This window comes from Manis pentadactyla, chromosome 4, assembly GCF_030020395.1.
Source record: "Manis pentadactyla isolate mManPen7 chromosome 4, mManPen7.hap1, whole genome shotgun sequence".
Taxonomy (NCBI): Eukaryota; Metazoa; Chordata; class Mammalia; order Pholidota; family Manidae; genus Manis; species Manis pentadactyla.
In genome coordinates this window covers 17,275,299-17,293,365 of record NC_080022.1, presented here as the reverse complement: position 1 = coordinate 17,293,365, position 18,067 = coordinate 17,275,299, and the positions used below count along the sequence as shown (strand labels likewise).

Here is an 18,067-nt window from a genome sequence, read left to right as displayed (position 1 = left end):
CCTGTGATGACAGGAGCTGTGACGGGCGTGGCCCTCTGTTCTCATTAGAGGCCCAGGCTGAGGTGTGGACAAGCAGGCTGTCTTTCTCCTTAAGATTTGATGTGGGCTCACACGGTCTTCGTCTTCCTAAGTTACCCTAAGCCCTTCACCTTTCAGGGCTTCATTTTACCAAATGGAAAGAATGAGCCCTGCCCTGCTGACCTTCCCCCACGCAGCTCTGCTTTTTACCAGATTTGTCTATTAATCTCACCTGTAGAGTTGCATGTAAAGAAAAGATTCTCTGTAGTTGATGGAGACAGGAGGTTGGTGAAGGGTATTCAGTGAGTTATCAACAGGGCCTGAACCAGAACCCTCGGCTTCTGAGTCCAGTGTTCTTCCTGCCATGTTACATGGTCTCCTGGCTCCTGCCATGCACATTACATGTCCTGGTACAGGTGTCTGTATGCATTCCTTCTATTGAAGGCTCTGGGTAGGGCTGGATATTGGCCAGCTACGAGTGGCTGTGTAATTCCAGCCCAGTCTTACCAAACCAGTCTGGGCAGCAGCTGATAGCATCTGTCAGATACCCCCAGGAATCTCACCCCCTGGCTGTTCATGTAGGAGGAAGGCTCCGCTATCCCCCGGGGCCACTGAGAAAGGCATCTGGGGCCCTCTGCAGGGGCTAAGTTTATCTATGCTGTTCCATGTGCAGGTCTATTTCCTCATCTGAAAAATGGGACCAGTGATACCTAGCAGGGTTGAAGTAAGGATGAAATAAGTGCAGTGTATTAAAGCGCCTGACACTACAGTTCAACAAGTGTTTATTGGCCATCTTTTCTGAGCTCCAATTGGGACCAGAATAACACAGCAAGAGGCTGAGAGGCAGAGGCCCTGAGTTCTGCTCCTCGTATTTCTCTGACCAGCCTGGGATCTCGGACAATCACTCCCCTTCTCTAGGTCTCAGCTGCATCTTCTGTCAAATAGTCCCTGACTGTGACCCCTCAGAAAGGACACTGTGACTATCACCAGCTGGGGGAACCAGTCAGGCAGGGGGGAATGGAACAAGTCGGAGCCCAGTGTTGATGACCTGTGCCATCCCCAAGGCTTGGTATCAGAGAGACTTGAGTTCACGTAACCTAACAGCTGTGTGATTTGGACAAGTGACTTAACACCTCTGCTTCAGGCTCCTTGCCTGTGAAAGGGGTATGATTCTTGCCTCCCGGGTTGTCACTTTAGTGTGTGACAGGGCCAGCAGAGCACCCCAAATCAGTGCTTAAAAGTAATAACTAGTAATACTAGCAGCTAACACTTACACTCCTTTGGGTCAGGCAGTATGATAAACGATTTACATCTGTTAATCAGAGATTCATTCCCCTTGGCAAGGAAGGTACTCTTACTATCCCCAATTTATATGTAAGACAGGAGGAGAAAACCACCACCACAGTCCCTGCCTTAGTGGATCCCACGGTTTGACGAGAGGTGACAAGAAAGGTGGGCCAATAAATAAGGAAAATACAAAGTGCCAATGCCATAAGGACAGTATCAGCAGAGAGGTGGCAGAAAAAGGCAGGTCGCTTTTTTTGGGTAGAGGGAAGGGTGGTTGGTAAAAGGTGTTACAGGAGAGGTGGTTCAAGGTGGCAGGGTGGCAGGTGCATGATTCGTTTCCATGCCCTTCCTTCCCCCCCTCCTCCCTGACCTCCCCACTCCCCTATTCCCCTTTTGCTGAATATTAGACTCTTGGGTAGGCAGCTCCCCCAGTTATCTCAGTCTTCATAGGAACTAGCATTTCAGTGCTTTTCACTCACTAATTCATTTCACTCCTTCCACAGCAATTGCATTTAGAGGAAATAAAAATATCCCTGACACTTGAAATGTTCATAAAATATTGGTGACCCTTTGAGGACAGGAGGGAATGGAGTTGCTGTTTTCTGGTTGGGGGATGTGTGCAGTAGGATAGAAAGTGCTCCTCAGCTATTAGTTTGAGGTGTGTCAGTCATCTCAGGAGACTGTGTGAGACTTTGTGGGTAAATCTCTAAATTACCGTAGCTGAGGTGGAGGGACAGGCAATTCACAAAGCCACATACAGTACTTCACAGCTTATCTTCATCCTAAATTAACTAGTTTCTGTCCTTGAATCTCCATTAGACCCCCTATAAAAAATATCAAGTAGATAAGAATGTACCCTATGCTGAAAATTTTTTATCTAGAGTAATCACCAATAGTTATTACTATAATCACCAGTATCATTAGCATCTTCATAATCCTGCCATTTATTGAGGGCTTACCATATGCCAGGGACTGTACTAAATGTTTCCCAAGCATTTATATCATCTGAGAACTAGGCAGTATAAGTCTCATGTTTGAAATGGGGAAACTGAAGCTTGGAAAGATGATAAAGGTTAAGTAAATGAGGGAGCTGCTATTCAAATCCAGAACCCCCATTTCTAGCCACATCTCTATATTGTGGCTTCATTTTTGTTCATTTACTCTGAAGCAGGTATCTTTCCTGTCAGCTTATATCACTTGTCCTCACTCTTTAATAGCTGTATAGTAGTCCTATGTAAGGACATAGCACAATTTCTTTAGGCACTTCCTGTGGATAGACATTTAGCTTATTTTTTATTTTTCAGTATTCAGAGATACGGTAACAATGTAGGCAAGAGATTCCCCTGCCCCCTCTAACGGCTGTGCCTGCTAAGTCTCCCTCCTTAGCCAACTGCCAGGCTTGTTGTCGCTAACACACTGCAGCCTCTCTCTCTGCTGCTCATCTTCAGATCCCCAGAAAAGCATCCGCCCTGACCCCCAAGTTCACAGGGTCAGTCCCCATCCTAACTCCACCACCTGCCACAAAGTCCTTCTTGGGGTATCATAAAGCTTTAGGAAAATGAAAAACAGCCACTGCTAAGAAAATTGAAGGCAATGAACAAACCCTGCAGAACCCCGCTCTAGAGCAGTGGTTCTCACCCAGGAGCAATTTTGCATCCCTACCTTCACCCCCAGGAGTCCTTTCTGGTTGTCACAACTGGGGAGATCCTACTGGCCTCTAATAGGTAGAGGCCAGGGATGCTGCTGACCAACCTACATCCACAGAATAGCCCCCACATCAAAGAATTATCTGGTCAAAATGTCTGCAGTTCCAAGGTTGAGAACCTGCTCTACAGGTCTTCCAAGGACAGATGCTGCATATAAACATTATCCCAGAGGCCAGACTTGTAGGGCCCAGAACTTTGGAGCCAGGAGGGACCCGAGAACTCATTCTAGGCCATTGCTTCCTCGGTTTACAGGTGGGAAAACTGAGGCCTGGAGGGGACCATATAATATAGCTGTGTGCTAAGTCTTTTGCATACATTACTCATCTGGGTACCGATAAGGACCCCCACTTTCCAGATGAGGAGACAGGCTCAGAAAGGGGAAGCAATGCAGCCCGTAATGTATCCCACATGCATCTTCTCTGCTCAGAGCTGGCACTCAAGTGGGAGCAAAGCTGTTAAGCAAGATGTGTCCTTTACATGGTCCCATGCACCCAACCCAGCCCCAGATGTGGAAAACTCTCCTGGCTGGGATCGGGTGGTCTGATGGGTGTGGGATTTCCCGGAAGCCATTTACATACAGTTCTACCCATCCCCCAAGGGGGAAAAACAGCCAACCCTTCAGACCTATAGAGGGAAGGCTACAAGGATGGGAAGTGTTTTCTGTCTTCACTTATAAAGAAAAGAACAGAGGTTTTCTAAGCTTTAAATGGGACGCTTCATGGCTCAGAAGAATGAAGGCACTTTGAAGTCTTCTAACACACATGGTTCTAAATCCCTTCCACCAAAATTAGAACTGGGCGCTCCAGATCCCACTGGACCCTAATCTGAGCCCCTCACCTCCCTGCATAAAAACCTTCATCTCCTTCCCATAACAAGGTCTGAATTAGGCCCTGCATGGCCTGGAATTACCTAACCTGGAATCACCTCCCTCTCCATCTTTGCCCATGAGCCCAGATCCCTCCTGCCTCAGGGCTCTTACATGGTCTGAGCCTCCTAACCAGCCCTAGTTTCCTCCAAGGCAGCTTCTCAGACTTCAGATCCCAGCTCAAACCTCACTTCCTGAGCAGCCAGATGCAGTCGGGGCTCCCATTTTACTCTCCCATCACCCTCTCACTGCTGAGATTTGATTCAGTCTTCCTGCCCACTAGCCTGTGGATTCCCTGAATCCACCTAGTTCCTCTTTGTACCCCAGTCCCACCACACAGCTGGCACCTGGGGAGCCCCTCTCTCCCATGTGGCAGAGGAGCAAGTGTGGATGGTGGGATGTGAGAGGGGCTAGGGAGAGGTGTTCAGGCCTCTCTTTCCTTGGGGCCTAGGGTCAAGCTGGAGAAGGAGAGGGACCGGGCCAGGGTAACAGGAGGGAGCCCTGGGGAAGTGGCCCAGGACACGCAGAGAGAGCGGCGCGTCTTCCAGCTGCACATGTGTGAGGTACGGCGAGCTCCAGTGGTGAGGGAGGGCCGGATGTCCTCCTGTCTGCCTCTCCAGAACCCCCAGAGGCTCAGCTCAGGTCCTGGCCACATGGCCCTTGAGATGTCACCAAGGTTCAATCAGGGACCAAGAGGATTAGCCTGGGGTGGGGACTGCAGCCCTTTGTCTGCCTTCGAGCGTTCTGTTCTGCTCACATCTTGCCCTGCCTCTGTGCAGTATCTGCTGAAAGCTGGGGAGAGCCAGATGAAGCAAGGTCCTGATTTTCTGCAGAGTCTCATCAAGTTCTTCCATGCCCAGCACAAGTAGGTTTCTCCCTGTGTCCCCACCCCGACCGCCATGACCTTGCCCCTTAACCCTTCAGGCAACAAAGAACAAGGGCATTCCCAGCGTCTGGCAGACCCTCAAGGACTCCTTGTGTGTCTGCACCCTGTTGGTAATGCTTTCTATTGAGTGCTCACTAGGTCAGGCACTAAGTACTTTACACACTTGATCTCACTCGATCCCCCAACTGCCCTATGAGCATGTACGGTTATTATCCCCATTTTATAGATGAGAAAACAGGCTGAGATTTACTAACATCACACAGCTAGCAAGTGGGATCTGGACCTAGATACTGACTCCAGAGTGCCTGCTCTTGACTGTCAGGCTGTATTGCCCCCAGGTGCCCTATGAGCCTTAGAGCACCTTCTATACTTCTCACTCATCTCTCATTTTCATCTCTCTCTCTGGTCCCATGTTTGGCCTCACACCTCAGCTTTTTCCAAGATGGTTGGAAGGCTGCTCAGAGCCTGTCCCCCTTCATTGAGAAGCTGGCGGCCTCAGTACATGCAGTAAGTCAGGTGTCACCCTTGCTCATGTGGTCAAGGCCCTGTCCTTCCGGGAGAATCTGTGGGTGTGGAAGAGCTGGCTCCTGCCCTGGCAGCAAGGCTGCTGCCCCACTGCTCTGGGTCTGGGCTCTGCATCTGGCTCATCTGCGGGTTGATGATGGGGTCCCACCCTCTGTCATAGCTGCATCAAGCCCATGAGGAGGAGCTGCAGAAGCTGACCCAGCTCCGGGACTCCCTCCGGGGGACGCTGCAGCTTGAGAGCAGAGAGGTCAGCCCCTGCATCCTCTAAAAACAAAGTCCATTTTCTCAGACCCACCAGGGAGGGAGGGAGAAAAGGCAAACCACCCAGGGCCCCTTGAGATGTCTCTCTGGGTAAGATCCCCACAGAATGGGGCTCTTCCTACCCAGACGCCCTGAGGTCTCCTTTGCATGTCCAAGGAACAGGAGAATCTGAGCCGGAAGAACTCAGGAGGTGGCTACAGCATCCACCAGCACCAGGGCAACAAGCAGTTTGGGACAGAGAAGGTGGGCTTTCTCTACAAGAAGAGTGATGGGTAAGTGACACAGAGAGCTTAAGTAATTTACCCAAAGCCACACAGCTAGTAAATACCAGGGTTGAGGGAGCTGCCCAAAGGGACTTAATATTTGTGTAGACACCAAGGGTTCCAGGACCTTCCACTTTGGCAATGCAAAATCATCATGTGGACTTCTGCTAAAATCACTGGTTCTTAACTTGAAGTTCAAGAATACCAGTGGCTCACACTTTGGGCACTTACTATGCCCTAGACAGTCCTCATCCGCTCACCCTTAATCTTTACAATATACTCAGTATGCCTGGAAGTGAAAGTGTGGACTGTGCCTTGCTCTCTGGTGTAAAAAAAATCAGTCTGTGGTATGCACAGGCCCTGATGGAATGAGTTCATGTTTCTACTTACTAATCAGTTTCTATCAGAGAAGAATAACTTTGTTCTACCAATTAATACTCATCTCTTACAGGATTTGCTGATTTCTTATTTTGAGGTCTCAATATTTGTCTTGCATTGTCCTTGACTATAATTCGTCTGCTGTGGTCAAGAGCCTGATCCTCCTCTCAGACTAGGGGCCACCTGAGATTGGGAGCTGTGTCTCCTCTATCAGACTAGAAGCTCTCAGAAGGCCAAGGTCACATGGTCCCCTTTAGACTAAGGATTCCCAGAGAGTGGGGCTGTGTTTCCCCCGTCAGACTGGGAGCTTCCTTAGGGCACAGCTGTGCCTCCTCTATCAGAAGAAAGCTCCAGAAAATGAGGGGTGGTGGGGAGTCAGGGGATGGAAGAGGCAGAGACATGTGGCTGGAGCTAATGCACCTGTAGCTGGCAACCTGGTCCAGAACTGTCTTCTGATACGAAGGAATTAGACATGAGCCTTGGGTCACTGTCTATCCGTTTGGGTCCTAGAATTCGAAGAGTCTGGCAGAAAAGAAAGTGTGGAGTCAAGTATGGCTGCCTGACCATTTCACACAGCATGGTGAGCCTGGCGGGGTGGGGTTGTCTCAGGACACAGTGAATTCTCCCTCCTGGTGTTCTGAGCAGACAAATGTCAAGTCCTTTCTTCAAGACCGGCCCCCAAACTGGATCCGGGTTGCTGGAGATCCCTGTGGGAGGAAGGAAGGGACCCAGAGTCCCCAACCGACTCTTGGCCCACAGTCCACACCCTTGAGATGCCAGGAGAGGGGAGGCGTAAACTGGAACAGGATTATTAGTACCCATTTCACAGATTGGGAAACAGAGCCCTAGGAGTTTGGGAGGCCCAGGGTAGCACATACATCCTCCACCCCCAACTTCCCACAGATAAACAGGCCCCCAGTCAAGCTGACTCTGCTGACGTGCCAAGTGAGGCCAAACCCTGAGGAGAAAAAGTGCTTCGACCTGGTCACCCGTGAGTAGTCCCTACTCCCTCGCCCACAGCTGCCCAGGGCCCCACTGAGAGACCTGCCAGTTCCCGGGAGGCTGCAGTCAGGGGCCTGCGTCCAAGTCCACACATGCTCACCAAAGAGCTGCCGCTGCCGGCGTGACTGCTTAGGCCCTGGGCACTCTTTCTAGAGGCTTCGCCCTACGTCACATTAAACATTAAAAAGCACCCACATCCCACATTAAATATGATTATTTCTGTAAAGCATATTAAAAAGGATTTGGGTAATTTGGCTTTTGAAATTATTATCTTAAAGTAAAATTTTCACTTTTCATCCTTTGGAGCCTTTGGCTGCAGGCCTTACATGGGGGCCAACACAGGCTGAGAAACACCTAGATCTCATCCTCTGCGAGCTCTCTGGCACGGATGTGATGTGGGAACCCAGGACTGCAAGATGACAGGGAGTGTCCAAAAGAGAGGTGCACATCTAGCACCACCAAAGATTGGAGAGAGGGACAGCCTGCCCTGCTGTGGGGAACCAGGAGGAGAAGAGCACTGGAATTTAGCCTTGAAGGACACAGAACACAGTGTTTAGGGGAGGATGTTTCAGGAGACGAGAGGCGTGATGAAAGGCATGCAAGCAGGAGAGTGGGTCTGGCTAGTTTGGCCAAAGGGCAGGGTTCACACAGGAGCAGTGTGAGATGTGGCCTGGGAATGCCTCTTAAAAGTTTAGATCTTATTTCCTGGCAATAGGGAGCCATGGAGAGTCCTGGAGCAGGGGAGGCACATGATTGGAGCAGAACTTTGGGCACAACCCTCTGGCAGCTGGTACAGGCTGGAGGAAGGGGGAGAGATAAGGAGCAGGGAGAACAGACAGGGCTGAGAGGCCAAGTGGGGTGTTGCAGTAAGTTCAGAGGATATCCTGCCTTTGAGCTGGGGGCTTCCTGTGCCCTGGGAAACCTCCCCAGACCCTGGAACCAGGGCTTCAGGCAGAGGGGCCTTATTGGGATTCTACTCTGGAGGTGATTCCTGCTGGTGGCTGTCGTTACCCGCCCCATTCCCCACTAGGTAGAGCCTGGGCCCACAGGGACAAAAGCCCCAGTGGACCCAGTGGTTTGGGTGAAGGCTCTCTGAGCCCAGGGAAGGCCAGCATGGTTTCTGTGAGCCAGACAGCCGCTCTTCTCCCCGCAGACAGCAGGACATACCACTTCCAGGCAGAGGACGAACATGAGTGTGAGGCGTGAGTGCCCTCCCACGGCCAGCCTGGGGGAGGGGATAACGTGGCCTTACCCAAGGCCCAGCCTCTGGACCTGTCAGAGGACCCCACTACTGCGGGTGTCACCCCATGCCACCCTGCACACTCCACAGGTGGGTGTCAGTGCTGCAGAACAGCAAGGATGAAGCTTTGAGCAGTGCCTTCCTCGGGGAGTCCAGCGGCGGCCCGGGGCCCTGGGGGGGCGCTGCGCTGGACGGGGAGCCCCAGGACCTCACGAAGCTGCTCATTGCCGAAGTGAAGAGCAGGCCCGGGAATGGCCAGTGCTGTGACTGCAGGGCTGCAGGTTTGGCCGTGAAGCCGCGAGGAGGGAGGTGGAAGGGGAGGGGAGGGGCCGCACTTCCAGGCACCGCTGCCCTACTTTCCAGAACCCACGTGGCTCAGCACCAACCTGGGCGTGCTCACCTGCATCCAGTGCTCGGGCGTCCACCGCGAGCTGGGTGTGCGCTTCTCGCGCATGCAATCCCTCACTTTGGACCTGCTCTGCCCCTCCGAGTTGTTGGTGAGGTTGGGGCGGGGCCAGAGGCGGGGTTGAGGGCGTATTTTGATCTGAGCGCGGGCTGAGGAGGGGCAGGATCCTGACTTGCCAGAAAGCGGGCGGGGGGCGGGGCCTCTGGAAGCGCGGTCCTCCAGGGGGCGCTGTCCTAACCATGCGATCTCGCCCGCGCTGCTTTCTCGCCACTACAGCTGGCCTTAAACATTGGAAACTCGCGCTTTAATGAGGTCATGGAGGCCCAGCTGCCCTCACACGGAGGCCCTAAACCCTCAGCTGAGAGTGACATGTAAGGGGATTCTCAGATGGAGGGACATCCTGACTGGGGGGGTTCCACTCTCCCAATTCCCAGGGTCTCAGAGGATCTCAGGCCAGAAGTCTGCAGAGAGGGTAGCCTCAGTTCTGGAACAGTCCAGGATAGGGTTCTGGGGAAGAGGAGGTCCCTGTCACCTGTGGGATGGTTCCAAGGGTCAGCTGGGTGGAAATGGCCCTTGCTCTGAAACCGTGGTCGTCTTTCACAGGAGCAGCCGCAGAGACTATATTGTGGCCAAGTATGTGGAGCACAGGTTTGCCCGGCAGTCTACGCCCGAGCCGCAGAGGCTCTGGACAGCCATTTGCAACCGGGACCTCCTGTCAGTGCTGGAGGCCTTCGCAAATGGGCATGACTTTGGACAGCCGCTGCCAGGGCCTGAGGGGCAGGTGAGAACCATCTCCAAGGGCCGCTTATAATCCAGCCGCGCTCTCACACTCGACCACCACCCCCTTCTCTAGAACCCGCTGTTCCTCCCCTCTGCCCCATCTCTGACGTCTGCCCGGACTCTTCCCATCAGAGGGGTAAATGGGAGAGAGCACTTCAGGAAAAGCAGACCTGGGCTGGAGTCCTGGCTCTGTCTTTTCTTAGTTGTGTGATCCAGAGCAAGTTACTTAGCTTCTCTGAGTCTCATATTCTCACCTGTACAACAGGTTAATGATAGCACCCACCGGGTTGAAGTGAGAATTATATCATGTACGTAAAGGGCCAGGTGCATAAAATTTGTGCAGTAAATGTTAGTATCTCTTCTGTTGTTGAATAGCTGTGGAAATGCTAAGGGTGGGTCAGATTAGATCAGGAAGGCCACTGCATTAGAGATTCCAGTAACAAACATGTGAGCCAGGGCGAAAAGATATTAGAGACATTTGAAAGATTAAATCGATAGGAGCTGCTAATTGATTGGACATCAAAAATTGGATATCATGTCTTTGAGCTGTTCTGCCTGATATCTTGGGGCATCCAGTGAGCAGTGAGGATAGAGCACTCAGGTGAGGTAAGAATTTGGAACAGCCCACCCATGAGTGAAGGCTGAAAGCGTGAGGTGAGCTGAGGTCTCAAGGGGCGATGAGAAAGGAGCCCAGGGCCCAGGACCAAATTTGGGGAACACCTTCTGTTAGGGGCAAGAGGAGGCAGAACCACTGGAGGAAGAGGTGAGGAATGGCCTTTCCCCCTCCCAGACAGGAGGTTCCATCCACTCCCTCTCCTCCCTCGGGTTCTGGCAGCTTCATATCTGGAGGTGTCAGGAGGCAGCAAAAGTTTAAGAGGGTAATACTGGGTTGGGGCAGATTAATTGGGGGAACTCAGAGGTGTGGACCTGTATTCAGGTGCCTGGAGAGCTCGCCCTGCACTTGGCTGTCAGAGTCGCCAACCAGGCCTCCCTGCCCCTGGTGGATTTCATCATCCAAAATGGGTGAGAACCTTTCTGCCTGTCTGCCCACCTCCTCACACTCCCCACTTCCCTTCCTCTTCTGGTCTCCTGCCTCCTCTCCCCTGGCGTTGGCCCCCTCCCCTGTCTGTTCCCCTTCCTTCCTCCTGACCGCTCCCCCGGCCCCGCCCCACCTAGCGGTCACCTGGATGCCAAAGCCGCCGACGGGAACAGCGCTGTGCACTGTGCTGCCCTCTACAACCAGCCCGACTGCCTCAAGCTGCTGCTGAGAGGGAGAGCACCCACTGGCAGAGGTAGGGCCCCGGCACCGCCTCCCTCAGACTCCTGTTCCTGACTGCCCCTCGGGGGGACGTCCTGCCTCTTTTCCAAACAGAGAGCTCTAGTAACAGGCATGGACTTTGCACACAGACTTGGGTTCTAGTCCTAGCTTGCCTCTGACCACCTCTGTAACCTTGCGGTTTGTCCATTTACCTCTCGAACCTCAGCTTCCTTATCTGTAAAATGGGGATAATATCACTGACCTGCGAAGAGGGTAGAATTAAATAGTGTTCCTAAAAGTATCTTAACTAAATAAATATTAGCTGAATCTGAGTAATAGTGATTATAATAGCCACTGTTTACTATTTAACATGTGCCTGGTAGTGGGCCAAGTGTTCTCCACATATTTACTCATTTCATCCTCACGACGACTTCATCAGGTAGTTACAAGTATCATATTCATCTTATAGATAAGAAAATCAAGGCCAAGAGAGGTTAGGTAACTTGCCCAAGGTCACACAGCCAGGAAGCAGAGCCAACACAATTGGATACCGGAGGCCCATCTTAACCTCTAAGCTATAATGCCTCTTTGACCCTGCTCATGACTCCTAACTTTACCCCTCACAGTGAACGAGGCAGGAGAGACAGCTCTGGACATAGCCAGGAAGAAAGAGCACAAGGAGTGTGAGGAGCTGGTGAGGTCTAGGGACGGAGGGGGAGCCCTTGGCCCTTTCTCTCCCTCCACTGAGCCCCTGACCCTCTGAACTGCCAAGCCTTTGTTTTTGGCAGTTGGAGCAGGCCCAGTCTGGGACCCTCGTCTTCCCTCTGCACGTGGACTACTCCTGGGGCATTTCCACAGAACCTGGCTCCGACAGCGAGGAGGACGAGGAGGAAAAGGTGGGTCCCAGCCCCGTCTCTTGGGCGTCTAGGAAAGAGCCAGCCTGATCTGTGGGGGGCGGGAAGGGCAGGCCTGGGGAACCAGGCTATCCTGCTTCCCACACTTTTGCCCCTGCAGCGCTGCCCTCTGAAGCCCCCAACCCAGGCCCGCTGGGCCAGTGGGAGGATAGACATCAGCAACAAGACATATGAGACCGTCACCAGCATGGCACCGGCTGCCTCTCAGAGCCCAAGCGAGGATTGTCCCCCACCCTTGCCTGTCAAAAACCTTTCTCGGACTGTGGTCCAGGGGCGTGCAGGACATGCCAGTGCAGGTATGGTTGGCTGCCCAGAACAACGTTCACCGTGCCACTCACTGAGGGCCTGTTGTGTGCTGGGGCACTGAGCTAAGAGTGCATGTGTCAGTCCATCCCATCCTCACGATCATTTGTCAGATGGGGTGATCATTCTCCCCTTACAGGCCAAGGAACAGAGATGTTAAGTAACAGGCCCAAGATCCCACAGCTAATAAGTCCCCAGGACTCAAACCCAGGTCTGTCTTACTCAAATTTGTCAATGCTTCACTTAAATGCAAAGGGAAAGAAGCGTTTACTGATAATACACTGTGTCTCAAATACTTCGGGAGCTACTGAGACACAGTCTAGTGGGGGAAATAAAAACTGGAATGCAATTCATTTCTAATATAAGGCACAACGTGGTATAGATGGTAAATCCCCAAAAGAACAGGCACTTGTGTTCTATTGACTGTTATCTCCAGCACCTAACACAGCTAGTGGCTGGCTGTTCTTAAGAACTGTTAAAATGAACAAACAGGCTTGTTCTGGGAAAGGAAGGGGTGAGTGGGGCGGGGAGAGAGCCATGAGAGATCCTAGAGAGCAAAGACTGCTTTGATAAAGACAAGCTTTATCACTTCGGATTCCAGATCATTCTGAAGTCTCCAGCCTGAGCTCAGAGCCCCCTGGGGCCCCTGAGAGCCTGGGAAGTCCAGCCTCCTCCTCCTCCAGCCTCACAAGTCCTATGGAACCCGGGGGTCCCAGCCAAACCCCAACCAGCTCTGAAGAGGGCTCCTGGGAGCCCCCAGGCCCCTCTCGACCTGGCCTGACATCTGGAACCACCCCTGTGGAGATGTATCCCCCGGTCAGGTTCAGGTTGGTGAGAGCCCCACTGTGCAACCCGGGCAAGTATCCTGACCTGTCTGTGCATCCATTTATTTCCCCACCTTTAAATGGTGCCCACCTGAAAACTGGGATGCCTTCCAGCTCTGAGCGCACGACTGATACAGAACACGCTAAACATTCAGTAGGGGCTGATCCGACCTCCTCCCACTTCTTGTGCATGCTCCCGAGTCTGGCCTGGGCAGCCAGGGAGGAGCTGAAGTCGGCGTAGAGTAGGCTTTGTCCCACCTGTATAGCTTGTTCTAGAGGCTCTCAGTCCACCTCCAACCCAGACTCCAGTCCTAAACCTTCCTTGCAAACTCTTTAAGTTTGGGGCTTGGGGAATAGACATGGGGAAATCTCCAGAGCCCTCTGGAGGTCAGCTCCAGGCCTCTGCAGCCGGTCATGGACTCTCTACCCATCCATCCGAAGCCCTCAGCCCTTTTCCCCACTCTGAGGGGCCCTCCGGGCACCAGGGTCACATCGGCCTTTCCCTGCCTTCCAGCTCTGAGAGCACTCGCTCCTATAGGCGGGGAGGCCGGGGCCTGGAAGACTGTCCCCCAGCCAGGCAGCCTCCGCCCAGAAGGAACACGCCGGTAGGAGCTCTGGGACTGCAGTGTGGCGGGTGGTGGCGGGTACGGGGGAGGCAGAGGTGTTCAAGAGTAGGTGTATTGGGGCAGGAGACCTCTCGCCAGGATTGTGTACATATGGAGCCAGGCGGCCACAGTTCAGGCAGCCCCTGAACCTCTCCTTCCCCGCTCCAGCTCAGGATGGGTGACGCAGGGGAGAGCCCAGGACTCAGGGAATGGCAGAGGGGATGAGACCCAAGCTCTGGCTGCTCTCCGGGGGAGGGTGAGCAAAGCTGAGTCAGCCATGCCGGCCACTCGGAGAAGAGAATCACTTCCTTGCAGATGGGCCGGGATTCGGGTGGCTGTGTACCAGCCCTTGGTCTGCCTGGCTCTCCCCTTGTGCAGGAGTCTCCTGGAATCCGCTGAGGCTGGCAGCTCCCAGGCATAGAGGGATGTGACAGGGACAAGGTAAGAGCTGTCACCCTTAATTGGGCTTCTTCCTGCTGAATCACGAAGTCTCACACAATCGCACATATTTAGTTGAGGAAGCTGGGAGTAAGCATGGGACAGGGCCAGGTGTGCCGAGAAGGAAGCCGCCTCTGTTCCTGTTCCCCTAGGGATTCCCCAGGGATGGCGTTGGCTGTCCCTGTTGGGAGTAGGGGATGGCAGGGGCAGCAGCTGGATTTCTCTGAGGAATCATCACCCTCAGTGCATCAAAGTCCAGCACCAGACACAAATCTGTGTCCACAACCAAGTATCCACCGCCCCGCATTTAGTTGATGCCTGTGGTTGAGACGTGCGATAGTAAGAGTACAGGCTTGAGAATATGGAGGCCTTGGAAAACTGGCTTCACTTCTTCAAGCCTCAATTTCAATGTCTAAAATGAGGATAATTTCATCTACCTACAATAGGTCAGTTGTGAAGCTGAGTGAGATAAACAGCTGGTGTATAATAGGTGCTTGGAAAATGTCAATTTTCATCCTTCTCTCCCCCTCCCCAGGTTGGCTTCACTGAAGGGCAGGGCTCAAGGATTGGAGTTCTCCTAGCAAGTTCTGTGCAGGTTTTGCAAAGACTAGCTCCTTGCTGGGCCTTGCATGTCTGAACTGTCCCCATGCAGGACCCCAGCATTCAGAGTTAGGACTTGAGCCCACAAGACTGAGGAGCTGAGATGTTCATTCTCTCAAGTCTTGCTCTCCTGTGCCTCTGAGGCTGGCCTCCCTTCCTACCACAGGCCCCTGACCCTGCCCCTGCCAGGGACACTGGGCCCTTCCATCTAAGGGCCGATGGTGGTTCTTTTCCCTCTACGTCATTCCCTCCGAGAGACCAGGGAACCCTGGATCTAAACTCCAGAGCTAGTTTCAGCTGCAGAATCCTCAGTCCCTCCTCAGTAAGGGCTGTGTGTCTTCCATCAGTCTGGGGTCTACAGGGGTAGGACCAGCTCACCTTCATCATCCTCCATGCCTGGCCCAGGGATTCCGCCAGACTAGGGACTGTCTTCTCAGTCATTCGTTTGTCTAGTATTCCTCTATTGAGTTCTGCAAAATGTCCAGATGCCACATGAATAAGGCAAGGGTGTGCAGATGGGCCCTTGCTGGGAAGCTAATCCAGGAAGCTGGGCTCGGGAATGGGCAGGGCTAGATTCCAGGGGATGGTCCTGGGCTCAGGGGCAGACTGACAATCAGCTAGTTTACACCTGTTTGAAACTGCAGTTGTCTACAGCCCACATCCATTCTGACTGGTCAATGCCCATGCTATATGTAGCTATTAAATCAATCTTCTGAATATCACTCCTTTTGAGGGACAGCACAGTTTTCCCAGGAACCTCTTATGTATTTCCTAGCCAGGAAATAAAGTAAGGCTCACCCCCATTTGCCTACTCTCCTTGATTGAGCAGGAAGGAAAGGAATGGTCTGGGATGATGGATCTTCACTACTCTCCTCCTTCTCTTGGTCAGCTCAGGAGCTTTCCAGCCTCAGGGGAGGAAAGGGCCATGAAAGGAGAAAGCAGAGTGGTAGAGGTGGGAGGGCAGACGTGCGGGATCTGCTTCCCACTGTCAGAAATTCCTCCGTGGCTTTCAGCCCCATCTTTGAAAACAGACACACTATCGCCCATCACCAGCCTCTCACACCTCTAACGGTCACTGCATGCTGGCCCTGGCAGGGACAGGCCAGGCCAAAAGGGAGGCCAGAGGGTGCCAATGGCCCACACAGCAGTCTGGCTGGGGAGCTGGGCCATTCACCCTGGAAACCAGACTGGTCTGTGATCCGCAGGAACACGGTTGTCTTTGGAACTCCCCAAGGTTGATTGGTTTGTTCATCTCAGACTTGTTACTTAAGTCATCTCTAATAAAAGATTTTTTTGAGTAAATTCCAGTGGTTTCATTTATATGATCTGAAGGGCAGTGGGGAACGGGAGGGAATCTTAGGGCTTGGAGTTCTTTCTCTAAGCCAGTTAAGATCGACATCCTGGTGTAGAGCAGTGGTTTGCAACCAGGGGTGATTTTGGCGTGGAAAACAAAGACGTTTCCCTTGGTGTCCAGTGGCTAGAGGCCAGGGGTGCTGCAAAATATCTTAGAGTACACAGGTCAGGCTCCCACAGCGAGTTAGTTACCCAGTCCAACATGTTAATGGTTCCAAGGCTGAGGAACCCTGGTGTGGAGGAAATTCCACTGGACTAGGAACCTGGAGACCTGCAGCTGAGCTCTGCTACACCCACTTATCGCAATTTCATTTCCCCTGAGACAAGGGTTTGGGGGCAAGTTGTTTGTGAGGTGATCCCAGGAAACATAGTGAGGGGTAGGGAAGTGAAATAGAAGGTCAAAAAGCAATAAAATGTGAGGGTCTACTACTGTGAGCAACCAGGGCTTATCTCACTGGGAACTTTTGAGAGCCTATATTGATCAGAACACGCCTGCAGGTTGTCCCACTGAGAGGAAAGAAATCGGTGTGTTTACCACCAACTCTGGGCTCTTGCGGGCTGAGGAGGGTCCTTCCTGGGGCTGTCAATTCCCAGACACTTCAGGCTGCCCTGAAGCCCTCAGTCAGATGTGGGAACAGTTGGAGCGCTGTCCAGGAACTGCCTGCCAGTGGCTTCCGGGGAGGCAGAAGGGGGACATGGTGGGTACTGTAAGAATATATAATTTATCCTCCTTTTGCCCCATGGTCCCAAGCACATAAGCCCATGAGAATTATGCCTGGGCTTGCCTGGGGCTTACCCCGCCTTCTCTCTAAACATCCCGACCCTCCCCCAAAGCAACAGGCCAAGCTGATCTGCCACAATAAAAGGCACCACGCTGCTGCCCTCCCTCTCTCTCTCTGTCTCTGTGTGTCTATCTCGCTGCTTTCTGTCTCTGTCTCTCTGTCCCGCTGCTCTCTCTCTCTGTCTCTGTCTCTCTGTCCCCCTGCTCTCCCTGCGCTCTCTCCCTCCCTCTCTCTCTCTCTCTCGCTCGCTCGCTCGCTCGCTCGCTCTCTCTCTCCCTCTCTCCCCACCCCCATCTGGTGCAGCCACTTTCTCCTTCAGATAATAAAATCTCTTGCGTGGGCCCGTGTCTCCTGAGTCATTCTGAGTAAGGAGGGTCGCGGCGAGATACCCTTTCAGGTACCAACAGTGTGATGCGGTTGAGCAGTGCAACCCTAGCCCTCTCTGAGCCTCACTCTTCCCATCTGTACAGTGAAGGGGCTGGACTTGTTTTCCTAGGGTCCTTCAAGCTTAATGATATAAGAGTCTTTGCTTCTTTTGATGTCACAAAACTCAGGGTGGAAAGTGAGTAGAAATTTGAGGAAATCAAATCTTTTTTTTTTAAGGGCAAGCAAGCCCCTCTGGTTGAAGGGACAGCTGTCTGCAGTTACTTGGGAGTTGGCCAAGGGACCTCCCTCAATCCCCAGCTGTTAAAGTCTAATCTAAAAGTGATCTACAACGCTTTCTGGAATCAGATCTCAGGCACCTCTGCCTTTCTGCCCATCTCTGTGCTACAGCCACACCAATTTTTCCAATCTTGACACACTAAGCACCGTCACATCCCTGAGCTTTGCACATAAGGGACTCCAGGAGCACAACTTTCCTCTTTGAATGCACAGGGCTGGAACTGCCTGGCACATAGTAGGTGCTCAGTAAGTATATATTCAATGAATGAATGTTTCTTCCTCTCTTAGGTGAACACTTTCTCCCTCCTAACCTCAACTGCCACTTTGCACTTCCACCCAAATTTTAAATGTCCTTTCGTCACAGGAAATGATACCCCAACCAGTGCAGTTTCCCTCAGATGTGTCCTTAAGGTATCCTCCCCTTCTGCCTGACCTTCACCCCAGCTGTAATAATACAGAATTGATTGTATCCAAATTTGGTTAGGATTTCTCTTGCCCATAAACCAAATCTCAAGCTTGCGGGACTGTGTCTGTTCCTTGTTTGATGCTTGGATTCTTAATGCATAGTTATCGAATGAATGGAAAACCCAGCCCTTCCTACCTGGGTCCCAGATCACACAGTAGCTGTCAGAAGCCAGATAAGTTCACACCTTGCTATCTTCATGACCTAGGCTGTGATGGGATTTGCTAAGTTTCTCTCAGCAAAGTCT

At 52.4% G+C, this 18,067-nt stretch overlaps 1 protein-coding gene across 11 annotated transcripts in view; it reads left to right on the top strand.

Annotated features, from left to right (window-relative positions):
* Positions 1 to 15,861, top strand: part of ASAP3 (ArfGAP with SH3 domain, ankyrin repeat and PH domain 3) — a 49,036-nt gene extending 33,175 nt beyond the window's left edge. For 2 of the 11 annotated variants that reach the window (XM_036914664.2, XM_036914666.2), the window contains exons 6-27: positions 4,328 to 4,439; positions 4,656 to 4,741; positions 5,194 to 5,269; positions 5,448 to 5,534; positions 5,711 to 5,820; positions 6,700 to 6,769; positions 7,093 to 7,180; positions 8,345 to 8,393; positions 8,522 to 8,712; positions 8,795 to 8,928; positions 9,114 to 9,208; positions 9,441 to 9,618; positions 10,555 to 10,640; positions 10,794 to 10,909; positions 11,502 to 11,569; positions 11,664 to 11,771; positions 11,890 to 12,085; positions 12,232 to 12,303; positions 12,694 to 12,919; positions 13,431 to 13,521; positions 13,837 to 13,962; positions 14,495 to 15,861. In XM_036914664.2, coding sequence (XP_036770559.2) covers positions 4,328 to 4,439; positions 4,656 to 4,741; positions 5,194 to 5,269; positions 5,448 to 5,534; positions 5,711 to 5,820; positions 6,700 to 6,769; positions 7,093 to 7,180; positions 8,345 to 8,393; positions 8,522 to 8,712; positions 8,795 to 8,928; positions 9,114 to 9,208; positions 9,441 to 9,618; positions 10,555 to 10,640; positions 10,794 to 10,909; positions 11,502 to 11,569; positions 11,664 to 11,771; positions 11,890 to 12,085; positions 12,232 to 12,303; positions 12,694 to 12,919; positions 13,431 to 13,521; positions 13,837 to 13,920 — 2,323 coding nt within the window. In that variant the 3' untranslated portion in view covers positions 13,921 to 13,962; positions 14,495 to 15,861. The other 9 variants (XM_036914663.2, XM_036914665.2, XM_036914669.2 and 6 more) reach the window with 7 other exon arrangements.
* The last annotated feature ends 2,206 nt before the right edge of the window (positions 15,862 to 18,067 follow it).